We start from the raw sequence: 19,552 nt of genomic DNA on the forward strand, positions 1-19,552 counted from the left end.
TGAAGCAGATTTATTTTCGTAACAAAAAAAATAAAACATTTGGGAGTGTTTCAGCTTTCATATGAGTCATTTCTAAAACCAATGGATGAATTTAAAGTCAGTTTATAAGTAGAGATGAGCGAACACTAAAATGTTCGAGGTTCGATTCGAACAGCCGCTCACTGTTCGAGTGTTCGAATGGGTTTCGAACCCCATTATAGTCTATGGGGAACATAAACTCGTTAAGGGGGAAACCCAAATTCGTGTCTGGAGGGTCACCAAGTCCACTATGACACCCCAGGAAATGATACCAACACCCTGGAATGACACTGGGACAGCAGGGGAAGCATGTCTGGGGGCATAAAAGTCACTTTATTTCATGGAAATCCCTGTCAGTTTGCGATTTTCGCAAGCTAACTTTTCCCCATAGAAATGCATTGGCCAGTGCTGATTGGCCAGAGTACGGAACTCGACCAATCAGCGCTGGCTCTGCTGGAGGAGGCGGAGTCTAAGATCGCTCCACACCAGTCTCCATTCAGGTCCGACCTTAGACTCCGCCTCCTCCGGCAGAGCCAGCGCTGATTGGCCGAAGGCTGGCCAATGCATTCCTATGCGAATGCAGAGACTTAGCAGTGCTGAGTCAGTTTTGCTCAACTACACATCTGATGCACACTCGGCACTGCTACATCAGATGTAGCAATCTGATGTAGCAGAGCCGAGGGTGCACTAGAACCCCTGTGCAAACTCAGTTCACGCTAATAGAATGCATTGGCCAGCGCTGATTGGCCAATGCATTCTATTAGCCCGATGAAGTAGAGCTGAATGTGTGTGCTAAGCACACACATTCAGCACTGCTTCATCACGCCAATACAATGCATTAGCCAGTGCTGATTGGCCAGAGTACGGAATTCGGCCAATCAGCGCTGGCTCTGCTGGAGGAGGCGGAGTCTAAGGTCGGACCTGAATGGAGACTGGTGTGGAGCGATCTTAGACTCCGCCTCCTCCAGCAGAGCCAGCGCTGATTGGCCAAATTCCGTACTCTGGCCAATCAGCGCTGGCCAATGCATTCTATTAGCCCGATGAAGTAGAGCTGAATGTGTATGCTAAGCATACACATTCAGCACTGCTTCATCACACCAATACAATGCATTAGCCAGTGCTGATTGGCCAGAGTACGGAATTCGGCCAATCAGCGCTGGCTCTGCTGGAGGAGGCGGAGTCTAAGGTCGGACCTGAATGGAGACTGGTGTGGAGCGATCTTAGACTCCGCCTCCTCCAGCAGAGCCAGCGCTGATTGGCCGAATTCCGTAATCTGGCCAATCAGCGCTGGCCAATGCATTCTATTAGCCCGATGAAGTAGAGCTGAATGTGTGTGCTTAGCACACACATTCAGCTCTACTTCATCGGGCTAATAGAATGCATTGGCCAATCAGCGCTGGCCAATGCATTCTATTAGCTTGATGAAGCAGAGTGTGCACAAGGGTTCAAGCGCACCCTCGGCTCTGATGTAGCAGAGCCGAGGGTGCACAAGGGTTCAAGTGCACCCTCGGCTCTCCTACATCAGAGCCGAGGGTGCGCTTGAACCCTTGTGCAGCCTCGGCTCTGCTACATCAGAGCCGAGGGTGCGCTTGAACCCTTGTGCACACTCTGCTTCATCAAGCTAATAGAATGCATTGGCCAGCACTGATTGGCCAGAGTACGGAATTCGGCCAATCAGCGCTGGCCAATGCATCCCTATGGGAAAAAGTTTATCTCACAAAAATCACAATTACACACCCGATAGAGCCCCAAAAAGTTATTTTTAATAACATTCCCCCCTAAATAAAGGTTATCCCTAGCTATCCCTGCCTGTACAGCTATCTCTGTCTCATAGTCACAAAGTTCACATTCTCATATGACCCGGATTTGAAATCCACTATTCGTCTAAAATGGAGGTCACCTGATTTCGGCAGCCAATGACTTTTTCCAATTTTTTTCAATGCCCCCGGTGTCGTAGTTCCTGTCCCACCTCCCCTGCGCTGTTATTGGTGCAAAAAAGGCGCCAGGGAAGGTGGGAGGGGAATCGAATTTTGGCGCACTTTACCACGCGGTGTTCGATTCGATTCGAACATGGCGAACACCCTGATATCCGATCGAACATGTGTTCGATAGAACACTGTTCGCTCATCTCTATTTATAAGCTTTTGATTCCACAACAAGGATAAGCGACAGAACTTTTCCCAGGGACTGTACATCTGAAATATTTGCAAATTGTTTGAGGATAGATGGGGGTGTCACTGCAATATCAGACTACACAGACTTTACTTCCGCTGTCTCCAGTGCTCCCATTGAAGTGAATGGAAAATGGCCGCTTACACCTAGCTTACTGTGTAAGCGGCCACGAACAAAAATGTCCGCAGGCATGCGCAGTTGGCTCTGCCCGAGGCCCGATGGAAGAGCCCCCAGTGCTGCGAGAGAACTCATTTGCATACAGAAGAAAAATGGGATTTCTACCGAAAGCGATAGGAGAAGACATCTAATGGTAGGAGAAGAATAGCCTCTCTTATGGCTATTCCTACATGTTAGGGCGAAAAAACAAAAGGGAATCCAATGATTTAATACTGTGACCACATTTAATACATGTTTTAGGCTAAGCCCCCACGTAGCATCTGGCAGGAAAAAAAGTCAATGCAGGAAAAACTGTAGGTTTCCTCTGTGGACTTTCTGCTTCAATAGGGAAATAGGGAAACACCAACATTTCCATAGGTGTAATCGACATGCTGCAAATCCCATCCTCTGTAAAACGTCACATTTTTTTCTGCAGTATTTATACCAAGTGGGACCCTGGCCTTAGATGCTTTTTATCAGAAAAGAGTTGGGACTAGCAGAAATGGCAGATGAGGTGTCAGCATATGCCAGAATTGCTTTCTGCAACAAAATAATTCCACTTTTCATTATATAAACTTAGACTAGGTAGTCTAAAGATGCACTAGATCTATGGTCCAGATTTGTTACATTTTCCAACTGTATAGTCTAAGATTGCAAGTCTAAAAATTAGCATTATATTGTATATGTTCCCCATGGTATCATCTGGATAGCATGATTGCAATGCGAATACAAAACATGAAGTTATATTATATTATATTTCACATGAAATTATATTATGTGTACTGCATGCGGCCAAGTACATGACACAAACTGAGATTTTTCAGTGTTATTTCTTTAAAATATATGGAATAAAATCCCATTTTTTGTAAATTACATTGTACCATTTGTTTTTTGTCAGTGTCTTTAAAAAAATATTGCATTTACCCGTAGGATATAACAACATTTTGCATTTTTCAGGGGAAAGTGCTAATCTAGGGAACTAAGCTTTGACTCAGGAGCATTTAAATGCTTACAGTATGAAGTAATAGGCCAATTCATTAGGATCCCCAGGGCCTCGTACTACTGAATCCTAGGCGCACGCAGAACAAGCTAAGAACACAGCCCGAAGGAACTCTGCATTATAACATCACCTCGGCAATATATCTGTCACTACTCACCAGTGGCGTTAATAGAGATTTCTTATCTACTCATTTATTACAGATCCCTTTTTTCTCTACCTCTGGGCATACCTACACATTAAATGTGTAAGCCGTAATTAATAGAAGGTTTTCCTCCAGCTTAGTAGAATAGATAGATAATAATCAACACAAATTTGTTGGCTCTCGACTTCGAAAATACGTAGAGATTTCTTTTTTCCTAGGAACTGAACTTCATAAAAATAGATATCAAAGGGCTATTGTGCAGTGCAATGTTCTTAGCATTTTTATTTCTATCATGTGGAGCCAGAAATTAAAAAGGAAATGAAAAATAAGCTGCTAAAGGATAAAGTACAATCAAAACAGAAATGTTTCTTTCCGGCTTCCTATGTCTCTTCATGCATAAATCTGATAATGTGCGGCAGAAACGACAGCAATATGTTGGACAAGATAGACATGCAATTAGGTGGAAACATCTTCTGGTGAATGGGGAATATAAAGGTAGCACTTTTATTTTTCCATTTTGTTCAATCCATTCCTAGCTTTGGCTAAAAAAACAAACAAAAAAAAACAAAACAGTAAAATCTGCGGTGTTCATATGGCAACACCATTTGTGATGCATTGTGGTGCATTTCTAACAGTCTATGAGATTTATCTTCAGGGTTATATGTTTTCCTAGGTTACACTAGGTCCACTCTAGTGTTCAGGATTTCACCCTTCAGATCCACATGGGGACTTGAAAGACGGAAACCTTAAAAAGCGGATACCAGTGGAAATCCGCGGACTCCATAGACTATAATGAGGTTTGCCATGTTTCCTCCTGGTTTCTGCTGGTTTCATAATAAAACTGGTGGAGAGAAAAGTCCTCCATGCAGTTGTGTAATTTACTTTTATTGTGTATATCCTCTTTATTTCAGCAATTGTGAGTGTTTCAGCACATTGAATAACCATTTTTGGCTACCCTATTCATATAATACAAAGGTATGTTATATGGATATTCCTATGCAAACGGGACGTATTATAAATAGAGATGAGCGAACAGCGTTCGATCGGATATCAGGCTGTTCGAGATGTTCGATTTGAGTTGAACACCAGGTGGCAAACTCACTAAAAATTTGATTCCCCTCCCACATTCCCTGGCGCTTTTTTTGCACCAATAACTGCTCAGTGGAGGTGGGACAGGAACTACAACAACGGAGGCATCGAAAAAAAATCGGAAAAAGTAATTGTCTAAATCAGGTGACCTCCAATCTATACAAATAGTGGATTTAATATCCGGTTCATATGAGACTGTGAACTATGTGACTGTGAGACAGGGATAGATGTACTGGCAGGGTTAGCTAGGAATTAGAATCCAAACAGGAAAAAAAATTTGAGGTCTGGCAACTCTCCGTATGAATAAAATTTAACTTTTAAAAATTTTCATAAAAATGACCAAAACATGAAAAATAAACAAAAAAGGAAAAACAAAAAAACTCCCTAAAAAAATGCTGGCGTGTTTCGGAACTGCAAAGTTCCTTTATCAAAAGGATCCATGTCAGCTTGTGATATGCTGTACTCTGTATGGCATTTGGCCAATCAATGCTGGTCAATGCATTCCTATGCCGAGCGCATGGCCAGCACTGCTACATCTCGGCATAGGAATGCATTGACCAGCGTTGATTGGCCGAATGCCATACAGAGTACAGCATTCGGGCCAATCAACGCTGGTTCTGCTGGAGGAGGCGGAGTCTAAGATCGGTCCACAGCAGTCCCCATTCTGGTCCGATCTTAGACTCCGCCTCCTCACAGACGAGCCTCTGAAAGAACCAGCGTTGATTGGCTGAATGCTGTACTCTGTATGGCATTCAGCCAATCAACGCTGGTCAATGCATTCCTATGGGAAAAAGTCAGCTCACGCATATTGCAAGCTGGCAGGGATCCCAATGTAATACAGTGACTTGGGCATGTTAAATGCCCCCAGGCATGCTTCCCCTGCTGTCCCAGTTACATTCCAGGTTGTTGGCATCATTTCCTGGGGTGTCATCGCGAACCCTCCTGAGTCGAACAGTGGTTTCCCCCAAAACGAGTATTTGTTCCCCATAGACTATAATGGGGTTTGATGTTCGATCGAACAGTCGAGTATTGAGCGGCTACTCGAATCGAACTTCGAACATTTCACTGTTCGCTCATCTCTAATTATAAAGTATCTTAAAACATTAATGACTTAAGGACAGGTGATTAGAGTAGGTATAGTCAGTATGTATCAGCAATGTTTAGGACAAATAGTTTTTATGCAGTGATAGTGTGCACATCTATATATATAAAACTCAAAATCTGTAGTAGTCCACTCTATACAAATCCACAGTTCTCGCCAGATTTGGGTGAAATTTGGCACCCCCTCTCCATCCACAGGAGCAGAATACTGTACATGTTACAAAATTAGGCCCTATAAATATCATGAGGAAATGTGAAGGTAAAAGTGAAAGTGCTGAGGAGAAAACAACAGTTGTGACTGACAGGGACTGATTATAGCGACGGCACCAAAGAGTGGCTACTAAAGGCTGCTAAAGGGGCCGCACCACCACACACAACACACAAATATTACACAAACACCATATAAACAACACACAGACAGCACACATACACCAACCCACAAGCACAACACCACACAAATGCCACAACACACCACACAAACACCAGAACACTCTAGAAACACACAACACAAACACCACCCCACAAATACCACAACACCACCCCATAAGTACTACATGCAAACCACACACACACACGCATGCAAGGACCACACACGCATGCAAACACACTCAGATGGATGCATACTACGCACATGGACGAACAGAGCACATGCATACTCACACACAACTCATGCCTAATGTTATAGAAGCCACTATTCTTATGGGAAACTCTAAGGGTCCATTCACACAGAGTAACGCGAGGCGTTTTTTGTGCTTATTTTGTGCTTATTTTTACAGCCTGTATTTTTACGTCCGTAATTTTACGTCCATTATTTTACGGATGTAAAATTACGGACGTAAAAATACAGGCGTATTTTACTATAGAACTCAATGGAAACGTCTTTTTACGGCCGTAAAAATAAGCACAAAAAACGCCTTGCGTTACTCCGTGTGAATGGACCCTAAGGGAGCAAATGTTTTCATTCCATGCTTTATTCCTTTGCTACCAAGCAACTTGCCCTTCAATTTTAAGCTACTGCAATTCCCAATCCGACTTGCATTTGCTATGACTATAAACAAAGCACGAGGTCAATCACTTAAAGCAGCCGGCATTAATTCTGGAGAGCCCATGTTTCTCACATGGACAGTTGTACGTTGCTTGCTCTAGAGTGGATAACCCCCAAAATCTTTTCATCTTTTTTTTTTACTAAAAAGCCCTACAATAGATAGTTGTTTAACTATTAACCAATTTTACTCTTTTACCTGTGAACTACTTATAGATTACACTGGAGGGAGGGGGGAAGGATTGCACTATGTTGTTAATTGGGTGTAATTGTTTTATGTTTGTGTAAGGTGCATACATTTTAATTTTTGATTTAAAAAAAAATTGTTCAAAAAAATAGTTGCAATAGTTTATACTACATAATATGTATTGAATATGTAAAATCAATAAAAATGTTGAAATAAAAAAAAAAGTTGTTCACATCAATGTTACGACAAATTAGTAAGATGCCAAAGTAATAAAAATATAAAGTGGAAAAAAAATTTTACGGTAGCTCTGAAATTGTCAATTTCACTGTGACACTGAAAATTTTACTTTAGCATAACCAACAATTTAACATATTTTTCTCAAGCGAAGCCGCGAGTATTCTACTAGTTATTTATAATACTGATAGTCAGCACCACAGCACTGATGTCTCCGCACAGATGACCACAGATATCATAGAACATGTAGTCATAAATCATTATGTGCATTTATCAAACAATGAATCCTCTAGTTGGAAACCACTATTTTCAATATTTTGTAAGGAATTTATCAAAAGAGGTACATCAGTTTTCTGAAGCAAAAGTGGCACATTTTTGTACATGTCCCTTTGTGCCTAAAAAAAAGTGCCTCTTTTTCTGACCTGCTCACTGCTTTTTAGAAAATTTGGCATTCCTGGGCAGAGATGCCTGACAGATTTACTATAACATTTAGGCTCATCTTGCGCCAGATAGGGAATGAATTAAGACAGGCAGATGAAATACCAGTCTTACTATACTCCTCCTATTGTTTTAACAGACATACACACAACACATATTTATACTGTAATACTTGATTATTGAAATTATACAGTGCTATGCAAAAGTATTAGCCATCCACCATCCAATTATCCTCTAAAAATCATATTCAGTATATTTTCCAAATGTTAAGGAAATCAAAGCAGACCCAAATGAACATACAATAGTGTTTTTTTTTTTTGTTTTGTTTTTTTTTTTAACTGAATTTAGTTGATGTGATTTCCAACTTACCTTAACCTACCCTAGAAAATTCTCATTACTGCTAAAAAAAAGGAGGAAGACATGTTTTACTTCTAAACTTGGCTTTCCCTCCTTTCCTATCAATATAAGTAGTTGTACAAGGTATTGTAGGAGTTCATCAGCTATAGTAAGTCACATTTGACAGTCTAGTTTGGGAATACGCTAGCTAATATTCACCAACATGGATCTGATTACTTAGAGCAAGGTAGAATTGTCATTGAACTAGTGGCTAAGAAAGTTAAAGGGGATTTTACAGGATGTATACTTTGCATTTTCTCATGTCAAACAGTCGTATCAGCCCTATAGCAACCTATTGAGGCATAGTTTATCCATAACATATTAGAAACAATCAATGCATGATACATCTTGTAGAATTTCATATTGATATTTTATATTTGTTTTTAAAGAATTCAAAGACTTTTTTTATGTAGATTGTGAGCCCCATATAGGGAAAATAATGTACTTTTTTTTTTTTTTTTTTTTTCCTATCAGTATGTCTTTGTAGAATGGGGGGGAAATTCACGCAAACAAGGGGAGAACATACAAACTCCTTGCAGATGTTGTTCCCGGCGGTATTTGAACCCAGGACTTCAGTGCTGCAGTGCTAACCACTGAACCACTGTGTTGCCCCCAAGAATTCAAAGACATTTTATCCCCTATTCTTTCATTTTTCAGCTCCACTCCTCTGATGTTCCCTACCAATCTCTGGTTCAGTGCTGCAGCAATGATGTCACTGACCAGTTAACTACTACAGTCAGTGATCCACAGCTAACTACTAGCCCTGGTGGTCAAGTGGTGTAGTCTTGTACACTGCTGCAGTGTGACTGGTACTGCAATAGTAAAGTTGTGAGTAAAAAAAACATTACCCAATCTTAGTTCACCATTTAGTCTTGAACCAATGGGCTCCACATGTATTGGGGAGCATGGACTATTTATTCTGATTTTATTTATCTTAATATATATATTTTTTATTTAGATACTATAAATTTTTTAGTTTAAGAAAGGTAACCCATACAGCATGCAGTAATAGAGGACATAAAGGGCAGTGAATATCAATAAAAAATTCAGCACAGAACACAGATTATGAACCTTACCAGTGTGGTAAAAATGTAATGATAATATTCTGTCATCATTCCCATTGCCATTGCCTGAAAAACACACATGAGAATATAATATGAAAAATTAATAAAATTATGCAGTAGTTTTACATAGTGATTGTAGAAATTGATTTGACAATTAAACCCCACTACTCTCTAAGTTATGGCTGTTGTGTTAATATTATCTATTAGTAAACCATGCAGACAGTGCAGAGAGGAGTAGCTATGAAGCAGAGGTATACCTTGAAGCTCATGGGCCCCGTGCAAAATCTGTAATGGAGCCACTTCTTACCATGTGCTATTTAACATAGTTGTATATGTTATGTGGTAGAGGGGCCTTGGGAGACCTCTCAGAGTTAAGAACATGGTAGCAACATCTGCCACTGCACCCTCTATAGCTACACCACTGATATGAAGATTTGTGGTGATGTAAGTAGTCATGAATGAGCTACAACAATATCAATAGTAATTTAATGATGTTCCTGTTAACTAAGAACGGATTCCCATATATGTAACTACTAGAGATGAGCGAACAGTGTTCTATCGAACACATGTTCGATCGGATATCAGGGTGTTCGCCATGTTCGAATCGAATCGAACACCGCGTGGTAAAGTGCGCCAAAATTCGATTCCCCTCCCACCTTCCCTGGCGCCTTTTTTGCACCAATAACAGCGCAGGGGAGGTGGGACAGGAACTACGACACCGGGGGCATTGAAAAAAATTGGAAAAAGTCATTGGCTGCCGAAATCAGGTGACCTCCATTTTAGACGAATAGTGGATTTCAAATCCGGGTCATATGAGAATGTGAACTTTGTGACTATGAGACAGGGATATCTGTACAGGCAGGGATAGCTAGGGATAACCTTTATTTAGGGGGGAATGTTATTAAAAATAACTTTTTGGGGCTCTATCGGGTGTGTAATTGTGATTTTTGTGAGATAAACTTTTTCCCATAGGGATGCATTGGCCAGCGCTGATTGGCCGAATTCCGTACTCTGGCCAATCAGTGCTGGCCAATGCATTCTATTAGCTTGATGAAGCAGAGTGTGCACAAGGGTTCAAGCGCACCCTCGGCTCTGATGTAGGAGAGCCGAGGCTGCACAAGGGTTCAAGCGCACCCTCGGCTCTGATGTAGGAGAGTCGAGGGTGCACTTGAACCCTTGTGCACTTGAACCCTTGTGCACCCTCGGCTCTGCTACATCAGAGCCGAGGGTGCGCTTGAACCCTTGTGCACACTCTGCTTCATCAAGCTAATAGAATGCATTGGCCAGCGCTGATTGGCCAATGCATTCTATTAGCCCGATGAAGTAGAGCTGAATGTGTGTGCTAAGCACACACATTCAGCTCTACTTCATCGGGCTAATAGAATGCATTGGCCAGAGTACGGAATTTGGCCAATCAGCGCTGGCTCTGCTGGAGGAGGCGGAGTCTAAGATTGCTCCACACCAGTCTCCATTCAGGTCCGACCTTAGACTCCGCCTCCTCCAGCAGAGCCAGCGCTGATTGGCCGAATTCCGTACTCTGGCCAATCAGCACTGGCTAATGCATTGTATTGGCGTGATGAAGCAGTGCTGAATGTGTGTGCTTAGCACACACATTCAGCTCTACTTCATCGGGCTAATAGAATGCATTGGCCAGCACTGATTGGCCAGAGTACGGAATTCGGCCAATCAGCGCTGGCTCTGCTGGAGGAGGCGGAGTCTAAGATCGCTCCACACCAGTCTCCATTCAGGTCCGACCTTAGACTCCGCCTCCTCCAGCAGAGCCAGCGCTGATTGGCCGAATTCCGTACTCTGGCCAATCAGCACTGGCTAATGCATTGTATTGGCGTGATGAAGCAGTGCTGAATGTGTGTGCTTAGCACACACATTCAGCTCTACTTCATCGGGCTAATAGAATGCATTGGCCAATCAGCGCTGGCCAATGCATTCTATTAGCTTGAACTGAGTTTGCACAGGGGTTCTAGTGCACCCTCGGCTCTGCTACATCAGATTGCTACATCTGATGTAGCAGTGCCGAGTGTGCATCAGATGTGTAGTTGAGCAAAACTGACTCAGCACTGCTAAGTCTCTGCATTCGCATAGGAATGCATTGGCCAGCCTTCGGCCAATCAGCGCTGGCTCTGCCGGAGGAGGCGGAGTCTAAGGTCGGACCTGAATGGAGACTGGTGTGGAGTGATCTTAGACTCCGCCTCCTCCAGCAGAGCCAGCGCTGATTGGTCGAGTTCCGTACTCTGGCCAATCAGCACTGGCCAATGCATTTCTATGGGGAAAAGTTAGCTTGCGAAAATCGCAAACTGACAGGGATTTCCATGAAATAAAGTGACTTTTATGCCCCCAGACATGCTTCCTCTGCTGTCCCAGTGTCATTCCAGGGTGTTGGTATCATTTCCTGGGGTGTCATAGTGGACTTGGTGACCCTCCAGACACGAATTTGGGTTTCCCCCTTAACGAGTTTATGTTCCCCATAGACTATAATGGGGTTCGAAACCCATTCGAACACTCGAACAGTGAGCGGCTGTTCGAATCGAATTTCGAACCTCGAACATTTTAGTGTTCGCTCATCTCTAGTAACTACCACTATTCCTAATAGTAGAAAAGTCTACTTTATAAAAAAGAAAAAAAAAGTTAGTTAAAAAGAACACAAACTTTCTAAAAATGACCATCCTATTGTATGTTGAGAAAGAATTTGATCAATTTTTGACATAGTGAGTGGAAACAACTAAGTTGCCCTATTAGGTCACTGTGGTCAACTACTTATTTATCTGTAGCCACATATCTATATGGAACCTGACATGAGTATTTTCACCAACGAACCCAGAACACTGTCAAGTAGGGTATGAAATAGCATTTGTAGCTTTCTACCTGTTAAGAAAAATCACCTATTTACCTAAAATAGTCATCAAGAATCACACTGAGAGGCCCAAAGGGGGGGGAGATCACTTCAAATACCAATATATAGGACTTTAGAAATATGGTTCTTTAAAAAAAAAACAAAAAAACAGAGAATCTAGGTTAGTGGTTCTATTTGCTCCCGAAGCAGAACTCTCCACGGCTAAAGGCACAATTTAGATACGGTACAGGTCCCATTCCTAATTGTACACTCACCGGCCACTTTATTAGGTACACCATGCTAGTAACGGGTTGGACCCCCTTTTGCCTTCAGAACTGCCTCAATTCTTCGTGGCATAGATACAACAAGGTGCTGGAAGCATTCCTCAGAGATTTTGGTCCATATTGACATGATGGCATCACACAGTTGCAGTCGCAGATTTGTCGGCTGCACATCCATGATGCGAATCTCCCGTTCCACCACATCCCAAAGATGCTCTATTGGATTGAGATCTGGTGACTGTGGAGGCCATTGGAGTACAGTGAACTCATTGTCATGTTCAAGAAACCAGTCTGAGATGATTCCAGCTTTATGACATGGCGCATTATCCTGCTGAAAGTAGCCATCAGATGTTGGGTACATTGTGGTCATAAAGGGATGGACATGGTCAGCAACAATACTCAGGTAGGCTTTGGCGTTGCAACAATGCTCAATTGGTACCAAGGGGCCCAAAGAGTGCCAAGAAAATATTCCCCACACCATGACACCACCACCACCAGCCTGAACCGTTGATACAAGGCAGGATGGATCCATGCTTTCATGTTGTTGACGCCAAATTCTGACCCTACCATCCGAATGTCGCAGCAGAAATCGAGAATCATCAGACCAGGCAACGTTTTTCCAATCTTCAATTGTCCAATTTCGATGAGCTTGTGCAAATTGTAGTCTCAGTTTCCTGTTCTTAGCTGAAAGGAGTGGCACCCGGTGTGGTCTTCTGCTGCTGTAGCCCATCTGCCTCAAAGTTCGACGTACTGTGCGTTCAGAGATGCTCTTCTGGCTACCTTGGTTGTAACGGGTGGCTATTTGAGTCACTGTTGCCTTTCTATCAGCTCGAACCAGTCTGGCCATTCTCCTCTGACCTCTGGCATCAACAACGCATTTCCGCCCACAGAGCTTCCGCTCACTGGATGTTTTTTCTTTTTCGGACCATTCTCTGTAAACCCTAGAGATGGTTGTGCGTGAAAATCCCAGTAGATCAGCAGTTTCTGAAATACTCAGACCAGCCCTTCTGGCACCAACAACCATGCCACGTTCAAAGGCACTCAAATCACCTTTCTTCCCCATACTGATGCTCGGTTTGAACTGCAGGAGATTGTCTTGACCATGTCTACATGCCTAAATGCACTGAGTTGCCGCCATGTGATTAGCTGATTAGAAATTAAGTGTTAACGAGCAGTTGGACAGGTGTACCTAATAAAGTGGCCGGTGAGTGTATATCTTTCTTGTAAAATATAGAAGCCTGATCTGGTGAGATTTTAAAGCTGAGATTCACCCCCTCTAGCCTCTTATTGTGACCCTCATGAAAGAGGCCAGTGTGACCATTCACTTTAGGTAAACTTTTGATTTTAACATAGCAAGGGGGTAAAGCTAGAAAGGATATTTCTTACCCTACCAGGCAGTAAGCTTTTAAAAAAGCTGAAAATTATGACTTGTTTCGTTCAGGGCAAATTTTAATTTTTATTTCCACCATAAGTATGTTGTGGAACATATAGTTTATTGGTTTACTTTTATTAATGTTTTTGGGAATGGAAATAAAAGGAATTATACCAGTGTGTGTGTGTGTGTGTGTGTGTGTGTGTGTGTGTGTGTGTGTGTGTGTGTGTGTGTGTGTGCACGCTTTAATGTCAAAGAACATGCAATAAAAATTATATATTACCTTTTTGCAAACTGTTATGAAAATATAATGACTAAATTCTTCCAAAAATGGAGGTCTATAACCATCAGTGTACCACTACTCCCACCAGGCGATGTCCCCAGTTAGGGAAAAATAAGAGTGGTACGCGGCACTACTCATAAAATAGGTCATCAAGACCTAAGCGTGGATTGACAAAAATGCAAAGTATGGGTGGTACTATAAGTAGAGAATTGGCAAGACAGCGTGGAAAAAACTTGGCACTCACCCAGATGCGTAAAAAGGCAATCTTTATTCTTTAACAGTCCAGGTTAAAATAACACAGATACGGGAGGAGGCACACTCAAGGTGAGTGCCAAATTTTTTCCTGTGATGTCCCCAGTTATCTTGGTTTCTCACAGTTCTTCTCCATAGTGCAAATCTTCCTGTTGTAATTCAGTTGGGTTCGCCCATGGAGCACAAGTTCCCTTCCTCTCAGTAACTTGAAGGCTTAACATACATAGCTATGGGCCTTTCCAGCCAATACAAGGTTGCTCAGGTCTATTTATATCTGCTCAGTAGAGATGAGCAATTAGTGTTCGATCGAGTAGGTGTTCGATCAAATACTACGGTATTCTAAATACTCGTACTCGATCGAACACTACTAGCTGTTCGAAGTTTAATGTTATACATTCTGCCATTCAACGCTGGTTCTTCTCTTACCTTTCTGAAATCTTCTCCGCGCTGCGTCCCCGCGTCTTCTTCCGGGTGGAATTCACTCTGCCTAGGCAGAGCCGACTGCGCATGCGCGGGCATGCACGCGCATACACGCGCATGCGCAGTCGGCTCTGCTCAGGCGTCGGGCCTGGGCAGAGCCGCACGCGCATGCGCAGTCGGCTCTGCCTAGGCCGGATGCCTAGGCAGAGTGAATTCCGCCCGAAAGAGGACGCGGGGAACCTTCGCCAGGAGAAGACTTCAAGCAGAAGCCAGCCCTACCGTCACTCGTGGACTTGGTAAGTATGATTTTATCGAATGTTGCCTACCCTTGGAACGAGCATTTCCCCCCATAGACTATAATGGGGTTCGAAATCCGTTCGAACAGTCGAACAGTGTATGGCTGTTCGAATCGGATTTTGAACCTCAGACACTTTAGTGTTCGCTCATCTCTACTGCTCAGTCCTCAGGATAGTGTCTGACCATGTAGGATCTTAGTGTGCTAGTTCCTGCAAGGGAATCTTGATACTGTATTTCTGTCTGATTTTCTATTAATTGACATTGACTTCTGACTTTGCTGCTAATTTTGATCCTGTTCTGTTGACCTTCTCTATATGACCTCTGCTTGTGAACCTGAACTGCGTGTCCAGACCATTTGAATTGTTTTTGAACTTTGGACACTTGCCATCTGCCACAAATTTTATACCTGGACTTGACCACTCTTTTGCCTGACCCTTTGGTGCTTTGCACCTGGCTTTTGGTCAGTTGCCACCTTCATTGAGGCCACTGCGAAAGTTAGCAGTCTGATAGCCTCCCTACAGCAAAGACCAGATCCCTGTTTGGGGGTTAAAGAGTTGCAAACAGGCACAATGCCTTTGGGAGTTGCCCAAACAAGTTGGCACAGTGGGTCCAACAACTTGTTCAGCTGAGCTGTTAAGAGTATCAGATACAGAAAATATCCATTTAATAACTACTGTTTACTTTTATCCCAGCCATAGGCATGAATAATGGATTAAATAGATTTACAAATTAAGGTCATATTCACACAACCAAACCGGAAAAACAGACATTTTAATGGCTGATTTGTTCATATTCAGCACCCATTTTCACAGATTCCTCACAGGCTTGAGTGATTGAGTATTGAGTGATGCATGAACACAACTCAAAATAGGACATGTCAACTGGACATATGAAAGGTCAATATGAAAGCACTGATTTTAGGTCAGTTGTGTGAAGCCATTAAAAAAAAATAAAAAAAATGCTGTCATAGTTGTGTGAATAAAGCCTTAAGTTTAATCATTGAGGTCTCATCCACATACAATAAATCACAGAGTTTGTACAATGGCACATGGAATCCATGTTGTTCCTCAATATGGGGTGAAAATTTGTGTATAAACATCATGGCATCAGTGCATCTGACTTCATTGCAGAGTATACCAAAGGACTGCCAGATACCACCGCAGAGCCCAGGAGAGGTGAGTGAGACTGTTATGTTTATTCACTTCCCTTAGGCCCTTGCTTATTATACTTTGAAGTCTAGAGAGACCCCAGAGTATAATGTTGTTTTGCAGGTGGTGACTATCAAAATCAATTGATTTGGCTAATACAATTGTATTAACTAAAGTGAAAATTAAAAATACTATCATTTATAACTGTAATAACTATACTCAATATAGCTGCTTTTACATTATACTGTTGATATGTTTTATTAATTTTCAGTGCTGCTACTTTGAAGTATATTCCACAGTGAACATGGTGCTATCATATTGCACACACAGTTCAGACAACTCTACTATTGCAGGGAGAAAGCTCTAATCCAATAAGCAATCCAGTTTATATAACAGAACGATTCATGGAGAAAACATAACATTAAGGAAAAACAATTACCAATGTCTCTGCGTCGAATATTGATTGAACATACACCAGGTAACAGGAAGGACAGAGATTAACACTTGCTAATGAACGACACTGAACATATGGAGAGATGTGATGAATCCCACTGGGCCATCGGTGTGAAAATTAATAAGCAGCGCTCCAGTTCAAGAGTAAATCAAAAACAGTCTCTAATCAAGACAGGATTGCTGGGCAGAATACTAAGCCAATGAATCAGTCCTGCTCTGTACCTACCTGCCGGAGGATTTGTGCTGCCATGACATGACTGCAATCAAAGATAATGCGGAATTCCCTTCCTCTCTTCATCTCCTTCAGAAGTGGTCGGGCATCTTCAGACTCTGGAGGGAGCTGGCGAATTTTTAACCGGATGTTATATCTGGCAGGGGCCATAATGAGCTCTTGCAATCGGATAAGACCTAACAGAGTAAATCAAAAAATGTCAACTGTGGGAAATGACAAAGTTTACACATTGATTTAGTTGTTAGCAAAAGGTACATTTACTGTAAATTCCTAGGAAATATTAATAAACCTAATAATAATAAATAGAGATGAGCGAACACCGTTCGATCGAATACATATTCGATCGAATATCAGGCCGTTCGAGGTGTTAGATTCCAATCGAACACCATGAGGCAAAAGCAGTAAAAATTTGTATCCCCTCCCACCTTCTCTGGCGCGTTTTTTGCACCAATAACTGCGCAAGGGAGGTGGGACAGGAACTACAACAACGGAGGCAGTTAAAAAAATTGAAAAAAAATTGGCTGCCGAAATCAGGTGATCTCCAATTTAGACAAATGGATTTAACATTCGATTAATTTGGGACTGTGAACTATGTGACTGTGAGACAGGGACAGATCTACAGGCAGGGTTAGCTAGGGATTACCTTTATTTAGGGGGGAGTGTTACTCACCCAGCTCTTTGGGGCTCTATCTGGTTGGGATCCCTGTCAGCTTGCGATATGCGCGAGCTGACTTTTTCCCATAGGAATGCATTGACCAGCGTTGATTGACCAGTGTACAGCATTCGGCCTATCAACGCTGGTTCTGCTGGAGGAGGCAGAGTCTAAGATCCGTCCACAGCAGTTTCCATTGTGGTCCGATCTCAGATGTAGCAGTGCTGACACAGTACTGTACATCGGAGATGAAGCAGAGCTGGGCGTGCACTCTGCTTGGCTGCATCTCTGCTTGGATGCTACATCTGCCAGCTCTCCTACATCGGGCCGTGTGCTCAGCTCAACTACTCCGGAGTAGTTGAGCTGAGTGTGCAGTATCGGACACTACTACGTCGGAGATGAAGCAGAGCTGGGATTTTAAAGACGATACTGTACACTCACAGACGATGCTACATCTTCCAGCTCTCCTACATCGGGCCGTGCGCTCAGCTCAACTACTCCGGAGTAGTTGAGCTGAGTGTGCAGTATCAGACACTACTACATGGGAGATGAAGCAGAGCTGGGATTTTAAAGACGATTCTATTCACTACACAGCATGTAGTCCAAAAATTGTTTCAATTTTTGGATCCCACGCTATATAGTAATTAACTTACTCCCCCCCACCGGTGTCCTTACCTGCAGCTCCCTGTTCTTCTTGGTCCGGTCCTCTGTCCGGTCTTCAGAGCACCCTGCCCCCCTCTCCCCCTACTAGTATTATAGAGAAGGCTGGGGCTTAGGATAGTGTGGGCGGGTACTGGGCGGGGAGACGTCTCCCTGCCCAGTACCCACTCACACTCTCATAAGCCCCGCCCCCTCTCCATGACTAGTATTTTAAAGAAGGCGGGGTTTAGAAGAGTGTGGGCGGGTACTGGGTGGGGAGACAATCCCGACCCAATTCCTTCTATACCCCACCCACTTGTCAGATATAGCACAGAAACTGCCAAAAGTGTCTAATAAAGGAGGTGTTAAGCATGCATGTCATATTTTTGGTGCAAATGATACTACAATACTGGCACATTTTCATTAGTAAATCTGTCTGTATGCCATACATCTTGATACATGGTTGGTATAAACTTAGATTACAATAGATAATGCACTAGATTTATCATCCAGTATCAGTCACTGTGATACGTTAAATATGTTATATCTAATGTTTTTCTGTATATACTGTGAATGATGTTTCAGAGGAAGTAATAAGCAAGTTATATACTGCTGTTGGCCCTTCTTTATATATTTTACTACATTCCCCCACAATCCTAATAAACAGAAAGTCTCTTTATTACTCTACAGTTTTTATTTTTCCTCTTTGTACCTTGCATGGTGATTTCACATAATGTATGAAAATTTTGTAGCAATTGTTACTCCCTTATATGAACCAATAAAGTTTAAGACTTAAATTAAAAATACTGTACACCATTCTTGTAGACAAATAATCTCTGGTCTTTATAGTGTCATCACCATACCTGTACTGTCATCGTAGACAACTGTGGCTGATCTCCACTTTAAAAACTGTACAAGATCCAGAATTGCGTGGCTAAGAGAGGCATAGTCTGGGTACAAGTTCACATAGAAGGAGTCTCTGTTATCTAGAGGGTGATGCTTCCATCGGACCTGAATATGAGGCACTTCTAGTGCATTGCAAATAGACTGGACAGCATTGGATGAAGAACTGTGTGATGGGCCAAAGATGGCAACAACTCCCAAGGCCAACTGATCACAAGCTGCAACAAAGAAACAATATTATCTTTAATGTCATTTAAATAGTCAAAACTGAACCCTATGTGATAAAAATAAGCTATTGAAATTCAATTAGAATGATAAAATGTACTTTACATTTCACTATATAATTCACTATGATTTATGATTACTCACCACCACACTAGGTTTACTATATGTTTTCTCTATACAGATGTTTTCCTATTGACTTTTAATTGTTTTTGTTGTCTTCTGTGATAAGATATTATACTGCAGAAGTTTAACCAATTGCAGAATTTCAGGTTAACTCTGCTACATCTATATACGATTGCTAGCTGGTCCTGTAATGTAATAAATTCAGTCAACTTTATGTACATGGGGTCTTAAAGTGGACCTTTCATGTCCTCAGGCATATGTTGTTTTATATACCGCTAGAAAGCAGACAGTGCACTGAATTCAGCAAACTGCTGACTTTCCTGTTATGTGCCTTGGGGAAAGAGATATCAGTGCCATTACCAATATCTCTTCACTGTCAGAGGGC

The 19,552-nt window shown here is 42.3% G+C and overlaps 1 protein-coding gene across 1 annotated transcript in view; it reads right to left on the minus strand.

The window, feature by feature from the left end:
* Window positions 1-19,552, minus strand: part of GRIK3 (glutamate ionotropic receptor kainate type subunit 3) — a 494,196-nt gene that overhangs the window by 209,734 nt on the left and 264,910 nt on the right. Inside the window, exons 3-5 of the mRNA XM_075264498.1 lie at window positions 18,780-19,037; window positions 16,620-16,801; window positions 9,052-9,105 (exon numbers count right to left, since the gene is read on the minus strand). Of these exons, the coding sequence (XP_075120599.1) occupies window positions 9,052-9,105; window positions 16,620-16,801; window positions 18,780-19,037 (494 nt within the window). The remainder of the gene's footprint in view (window positions 1-9,051; window positions 9,106-16,619; window positions 16,802-18,779; window positions 19,038-19,552) is intronic.

This window comes from Leptodactylus fuscus, chromosome 2 (genome assembly GCF_031893055.1).
Source record: "Leptodactylus fuscus isolate aLepFus1 chromosome 2, aLepFus1.hap2, whole genome shotgun sequence".
NCBI classification, from domain to species: domain Eukaryota; kingdom Metazoa; phylum Chordata; class Amphibia; order Anura; family Leptodactylidae; genus Leptodactylus; species Leptodactylus fuscus.